This window comes from Bos mutus, chromosome 16 (assembly GCF_027580195.1).
Source record: "Bos mutus isolate GX-2022 chromosome 16, NWIPB_WYAK_1.1, whole genome shotgun sequence".
NCBI lineage: Eukaryota > Metazoa > Chordata > Mammalia > Artiodactyla > Bovidae > Bos > Bos mutus.
In genome coordinates, this window is record NC_091632.1 from 51193546 (window position 1) to 51201099 (window position 7554).

The window sequence follows — 7554 nt, forward strand, 5'->3', positions numbered from 1 at the left end:
GGGGAGGCTGGCCCTTCCTTTAAACCCTAGACACTAACAAAGAAGTTTCTTAGTAGACCACAGGGCCGTGTTCAACTTCTCTTTGGGCCAGTCTGACCCTGGGGGCAATACATTTGGAAAATAGAAAAATTACTCAGGCTCTTCAAAAAATACACATGAAATACATTTTCTGGTTAACTGTATGAAGCCCTGCTGTCCTTCCCCAGCCAATTTCCAAACAGCCTTTCCATTCCATGGCTTCCTCTTTCCTACTTTCCACTGGTAAGCCCTGAAATACTTCTCCATACCAGAGCATCATTTTTAATCCCTGAGAGTCACAACCAAACACCTGCAGCATGACTCATGAAAGAAATGAATCATAGCTTTCTGACAGAAAAATGTAGGGACTATGAGGCAGGACTCATTGTTTTTACTGTCTCTAAAGGTATTGGAAGCAATCTGACCATCTATTACCTGTGATGCCAGTTTGTGGTCTATTCCTAACTATATTATTTATGTATGGCATTTAGGGAGAAGGGGAAAAAGGGGTTGCTAGCATCTGAGTGTCTGAAACTACTTTGGTAATATAGAACTCATATTAGGTCATCTATTCTATGGAAGAGGTTTCCCAGGTGGCTCAGTGGTAAAGAATATGCTTGCCAGTGCAGAAGACGTGAATTCCACCCCTGGATTGGGAAGATCCCCTGGAGAAGGAAGTGGTAACCCACTCCAGTATTCTTGCCTGGAGAATTCCATGGACAGAGGAGCCTGGCAGGCTACAGTCCATAGGGTCGCAAGAGTTGGACTCTACTTAGTGACTAAATAACAACAACATTTCTGTGGAAGAGTCTGACACTTTGGTACTTAGGGCTACTGGAGGCATATTCAGTTGACATTTTCTCTAAGACCACAGTTCTATGCTAAGTCGACTATTGCTTTACTCATCAAGGACTAGGGTTGTTATGTCTTAATGGAAAGCATGGCTTTTGATATCATTTATGCCTGGGCCTAAATCCCAGAATCTGCGGGATTCTGATATTTGCGTTTCTGAGACTTTGTTGCCTGTTTCTGAAGGACTAAAATGAGAAAATACATGTTAAGTGATTAACACTGTGTCTATTAGTCATATTTTGCTGTGATAATAATCCCCCAATTTTCATGGCTTACAACTCAAGCATTTATTTCTCAGAGTTTTGCAGGTAAGTTATGGTTGGTTTCTATGTCTTCTCATTTGGGGACCAAGATTGAAGGAGCAGCTCCTTTACGGGATATGCTTGTCTCATGGTGGAGGACAGGAGCAGAAAAGAGCTAGCAAAAACCTGGACTTGGTACTACCACACTGTCGCTTCAGCCCACAGTCCATTGTACAAAATAAGTTCCTATGTGGAGGGAGGGGAGGATGAATATTTGAGCAACAGTAATACAATGTATTATTGTAGACACGACTGAAGTGACTTAGCAGCAGCAGCAGCAGCAGGAGCAATACAATCTATGAACTAAGCTGGAAACATGACAGTTACTTACATGTTAGCCTCCATTCTTTCCCAATGCCTGTAGGAGTCAATAAATAAATGTGTCAATGAAAAGCCAATTCTGTAGCTAGCCTAAAATTGTGACATAAAATTGGTTGGCTGCTCTCCATGCTGAACCCAAATACCTTTGCCTTCATCAGTTTTATTGTCCAAGAACTGTTTCACCATTTCCAGATCTACTCCCAAATTCCTCACTCCAACCACTTGCTTCACTCTCCCCTGCAGCACCGCACTTAACCTTGTGTCCTGACACTAACTGGTGAAGACCCCCACTTTCCACCCTCTCCATAACTCCAACAGCCCTGCAGCCACATAGGATCCTGCCACTGTAGGCTGTGTTTGCTAGGCACAAAATGGCTATGTGAGCCAGAATTTGACCAACATCTTTGCCACTGAAACAGTGCATCAAGCATCAACACTTAGCCTGAACTATCCAAATAACTGAAAAATAGTCTATAGTCACACGGCCATATCACATTGTTATTTTTGGATGTAAGTCTGTACATTTTAATAAATTCTGGTCTTTAAATGACTTTTCAGTGGTATTGTTATTGGGGGAAGGAGGAAGTTTGAGGTGGGCACAAGAACTAGTTGGCAATCCTAACTAAAAGGAATGGAGGACTTCCCTGGAGGTCCAATGGTTAAGAATCTGCCTGCCAATGCGGGGGACACAGACTCGACCCCTGGGTCTGGGAAGATCCCACTACGCCTACATTCCACAACTACTGAGCCCCAAAGCCCTAGAGCCTGTGCTGAGCAACAAGAAGCCACTGTAAAGATTGCCTGCATCTGGAAGTAAAATACCTTTATTGTCAGACATAGGGAAACGGGGCTGAGATGCCTGTGTAAACAAACGTTGCTACTTTTAAAATTTACTAGTCAAAACTCTGTTTAGATTCTTCACTAACTGAGCACCTAAAACGTGTTTCTCTGTCCTGTCAATACCTGTCAATTCCTCACAAATGTATTATTTCTTTGTCTAAAAAGTTTAAAAGCTGTCTGCTTTGGCCACTTCTTAGGTCCCATTTCCGTGGATGTGTGTGTGCACAAATTAAAATCTGTTTCTCCTGTTAAACTATATTGTGTAATTTAATTATTAGTCCAGACACAAGTACTCATGAGGGGTAGGGGAAAATTTCCCCCTCCCTGATGATGGTATTAGAAATGAGTAAGGAGTGGCAGATGGTGTGGTTACAGTCCCTTTGAGCACTTCCAGGATTGATGGTATGGGAATTTTCAATGGTTTACAGAACATTTAACTCACAGCTGTGTTAAGCAAAGAGGGTGCACAATTACAGAGGCATATTGGGGTGGTATTTCTGAGCTGTGAATATTTTTTTTGTAGTTAACAATGAGATGGCCTTGGATTTTGAGCCCATCTGAGAGTCCTGGGACATTTTAAGTCTCCGGGAAAATGAACAACTTTCCAGCCAGTTTGCTTTCTTTTTTTTTTTCATTGACATGATTTTTTGTTTGTTTATTTTTGGCTGTGCTAGGTCTTCCTTGCTGCATGCAGGCTTTCTCTAGTTGCAGAGGGTAGGGGCTACTCTCTAGCTGCGCTGTGCAGGCTCTCTTGTTGTGGAGCACAGTCTCTGGGCAGACAGACTTCAATAGTTGTAGCTTGTGGGCTCAAGAGGGCAGATTCAGTAGTTGTGGCCAAGGGGCTTAGTTGTTCCACATCATGTGAGATCTTCATGAACCAAGGGCTGAACCAGTGTCCCCTGCATTGGCAGGTGGATTCTTAACTGCTGGACCACCAGGGAAGTCCCACTATTTTCTTATTTTTTAATTGACTTTATTAAATGATTCATAAATTAGGCAGCATCCCATCTAACAAGTAGAAAAGTGCTTTTCAGCCAGTTTCTAATAACTTTTTTTTTTTTTCACTTTTGAATCAGGCCTATTTTATTCTTTTCTTTTTTACAAAAAGCTTTTTATTTTGTATTGGAGTATAGCCAAGTAACAAGCAATGTGATAACTTCAGGTGAACAGCAAAAGGACTCAGCCATACATATTAGGCCTATTTTTCCTATTTCACCACCACTTACCTTGGCCTTCCTCGTTCATAATTTTGGGGCAGTTTTTTCACATTTTGGGTCTGGCCTTGATTTCCCTCAAACTATTAGATGGTCTTTTCCTCATTCTTCCAGCAGTCTGTGCTTTCTTCCCTATACCTAAGAAGCTCTCCTGGGCCAATAAGAGGAGAGTTTCTCAAAACATGAATGATTAGCCACCTCTTCCCATTTCTCAAGCCAAGCACGCCCAGAGCCTTCCCTTGCCTGATGCCCTTCTTTGGATGACTGTATGGCACTGATGGTCTTCATCTTTCTTTCTTTTTTTTTTTTTTATTGTTGTTTTAATTTTAAAACATGTGTTCCCCATCCTGAACCCTCCTCCCTCCTCCCTCCCCATACCATCCCTCTGGGTCGTCCCAGTGCACCAGCCCCAAGCATCCAGCATCGTGCATTGAACCTGGACTGGCATCTCGTTTCATACATGACATTTCACATGTTTCAATGCCATTCTCCAAAATCTTCCCACCCTCTCCCTCTCCCACAGAGTCCATAAGCCTGTTCTATACATCAGTGTTTCTTTTGCTGTCTCGTATACAGGGTTATCGTTACCATCTTTCTAAATTCCATATACATGCGTTAGTATACTGTATTGGTGTTTGTCCTTCTGGCTTACTTCACTCTGTATAATAGGCTCCAGTTTCATCCACCTCATTAAAACTGATTCAAATGTATTCTTTTTAATGGCTGAGTAATACTCCATTGTGTATATGTAACACAGCTTTCTTATCCATTCATCTGCTGATGGACATCTAGGTTGCTTCCATGTCCTGGCTATTATAAACAGTGCTGCGATGAACATTGGGGTACACGTGTCTCTTTCCCTTCTGGTTTCCTCAGTGTGTATGCCCAGCAGTGGGATTGCTGGATCATAAGGCAGTTCTATTTCCAGTTTTTTAAGGAATCTCCACACTGTTCTCCATAGTGGCTGTACTAGTTTGCATTCCCACCAACAGTGTAAGAGGGTTCCCTTTTCTCCACACCCTCTCCAGCATTTATTATTTGTAGACTTTTGGGTCGCAGCCATTCTGACTGGTGTTCTAATAACTTTTTAAAAATTATTTATTTTTGGTTGCACTGGGCCTTCATTGCTGCATGCAGGCTTTCTTTAGTTGCAGTGAGTGGGGCCTACTGTCTAGTTGCAATGTGTGGGCTTCTCATTGCAGTGGCTTCTCTTGTTGCAGAGCATGAGCTCTAGAGTACTCAGGCTTCAGTAGGTGTGGGCTTCCCTTGTAGCTCAGTTGGTAAAGACTTTGCCTGCAGTGCAGGAGACCTGGGTTGGGAAGATCCCCTGGAGAAGGAAATGGCAACCCACTCCAGTATTCTTGCCATGGACAAAGGAGCCTGGCAGGCTACAGTCCATGGGGTTGCAAGAGTCTGACATGACTTAGCGACTAACCCCCCCACCCCCACTGAAGCTACTTTATTTGATGTGATTTGGTAATCAAACAAATATTAATAAAGTTTTCATGTATGCCCATTACATTACTATGAGATAAAGAATGTGAAGTATGTCATCAGAACAGAAAACCCAAATTTTGTAGTCAGGGAAGGCTTTCTGGAAGAAATGACATCTAACCCAAAGGATGGGTAGAAGTTATCCAGGTACAGATGGGAAGGAAGAGTGTTCCAGTCAGCAGGAACAATAAGAAATGTTGAAAGAGCTGAAATTCAGTTATTATGCAGGAGCCAAAGTGAGGGTGGCAGGAAATGGGAAAAAGTTGGAAAGATGGAGAGAGGCCTTGGTGTCAGGTTAAGATGTTTAGACTTTATATTGAGGTAAAATAAAGGCATTAAACATTTTAAGGAGGGATGTGCCCATGACCAGATTTTAGTTTTAGAAAGATTATTATTTCTAAGGGTGGAGTAAGATGATTGGCTTTTCTTTTTAGAAAGAAAGCCTATAAGGAGGTAAGGGAGGTCTATAAGTATTTAAGGAGGGTACCATTGTAAGGTCTTAAGGAGAGTAACAAGATGAGATATGCATTTTAGAAGCAGTTCTAAAAGGTATAAATGGTTAACTAACTGGTGACCCAGAGGAAGCAGTGTCAAGTTGAGAGTCAAGGCCTCCACCATGTCCCACTTCTGCTTTCTTTGCCAGCGCTGCAGCCAGGCCCTGAAGCTGAATCACTCTGTGGAGCCCTCCCAGGAACCTGGAGCTTCGATGCTCATCTCAGCTCAGGGAGAGACAAGAGAAACACCGGAGGGAGGCCCTCCCTCCAAGGAGGAGGCAAACTTTGAAAATCTACAGGATGGTGCCTTTTGCAGGACTCCTCACCCCCCCAGTGGTGGGATGTCCTGGGACTATTCCAGCTTCACCCTGCTTGGGAGGTTGGAGCCCTGGAGGAGTCTCAACAGCATCCAGAAGACTATTAGGGACAGTTCTGACATCCTCTCTGGTGAAACAGAGGTGGACCACCCGCTATGTGTGGACTGTACTGACTATCTTTTAGAGGTACTGGACGTTGAACTCGCCATCACGGAATCTGACATTCAGAACTACAAACGCTGTTTGGAGACCAGGAAGTGGGTCAGTGGGGACGACAGGGAGATGCTGCAGGAGAAGCTGAAGGGCCTGGAGTTGGAGGAAGCGAGGCTACTCCAGGAAGTGGCAGAAGTGGAAAAGAACCAAGAAAGGGTAGCAGCCGATCTTGAGGCAGCCCAGGCAGAGACGAAGATGCTGGAGCAGCAGGAAAAGCAGTACTGGGAGGACTACAGTCAACTGAAATGGCAACAATTAGAACTAAATGAGGAGCTGAGCAGTGTGGAGATGCGACTGCAGTACGCCCAGCTCCAGTGCAACCAGTTGGAGAAAACCGACGTCTTTAATGCCACCTTCGAGATCTGGCAAGACGGCCCCTTACCCGTCATCAATAACTTCAGATTGGGCCGCCTCCCCACTGTCCCTGTGTGCTGGAATGAGATCAGTGCAGCCTGGGGACAGACAGCCTTGCTGCTCCTCGCCCTGGCCAATACAATTGGACTGGAGTTTCAGAGGTACCATCTCATCCCCTGCGGAAACCATTCCTACCTGAGGTCTTTAATAGATGATTGTGCCGAGTTGCCATTGTTCTCTAGTGGGAAGCAGAATGTTTTCTTACATAACAAATTTGATCAGGCTATGATGGCTTTCCTGGACTGCATGCAGCAGTTCAAGGAAGCAGCTGAGAGCGGTGAGTCGGGTCTCTGTTTGCCCTACAAGATTCATGTGAAGAAAGGCCTGATGGAAGACCCTGGAAGCAGCAGTGGATTCTATTCCATCAGAACCCACTTGAACACGGAGGAGGACTGGACGAAGGCGCTCAAGCTCATGCTTATCAATTTTAAGTGTAGTCTCACTTGGGTCTCCTTAAGGTATGGTCGAAAATAATTTATTCTACAAGGGGGAGATTATGTTTTGAATTAATATATTTTATTTGTGAAAGTGTTATCAGATAAAATTTAAAACTGAAGCATGTGTGTTTATATGTTTTTGGCTGTGCTGGGTCTTTGTTGCTGCGCGTGGGCTTTCTCTAGTTGCAGGGAGCAGGTCTTCCTTGCGGTGCTCGGGTTTCTGATTGTGGTGGCTTCCTTCCCCTGTTGTGGAGCACAGGTTCTAGGTGTGTGGGCTTCATCAGCTGTGGCTCTCAGGCTCGGTAGTTGTGCCTCATGGGCCCTGGAGCACAGGCTCGGTAGCTGTGGCCCACGGGATTTAGTTGCTCCTTGGCATGTGGGATCCTCTTGGACTATGGATCGAACCCATGTCCACTGCATTGGCAGGCAGATTCCTATCCCCTGCACCACCAGGGAAGTCTTATATGTTTACTTTAAAAATGAATAGCCACACAGGCACTAATTTAAAATTATTGTCCCGAGCAACCCCAAAGTTATTGCTGTCTTTCCCAGCACGTTTGTCCTCTCTCCCATTTTTCCTAAACATTCAAAAGGACAAAGATTAAGTCACAAGATGACAAGACTATTTCTCCATTAAA

General features: G+C 44.2%; 1 protein-coding gene across 1 annotated transcript; it reads left to right on the top strand.

Annotated features, from left to right (window-relative positions):
* Positions 1 to 5657: 5657 nt before the first annotated feature.
* BECN2 (beclin 2) lies at positions 5658 to 6953 on the top strand. Its single transcript, XM_005897211.2, has one exon. It carries the CDS (start codon positions 5658 to 5660, stop codon positions 6951 to 6953), a length of 1296 nt encoding a protein of 431 aa, XP_005897273.1.
* The last annotated feature ends 601 nt before the right edge of the window (positions 6954 to 7554 follow it).

Coding starts and splice junctions, on each gene's coding strand:
- BECN2 (XM_005897211.2), top strand. CDS start 5,658: ATGTCCCACTTCTGCTTTCTTTGCCAGCGCTGCAGCCAGGCCCTGAAG.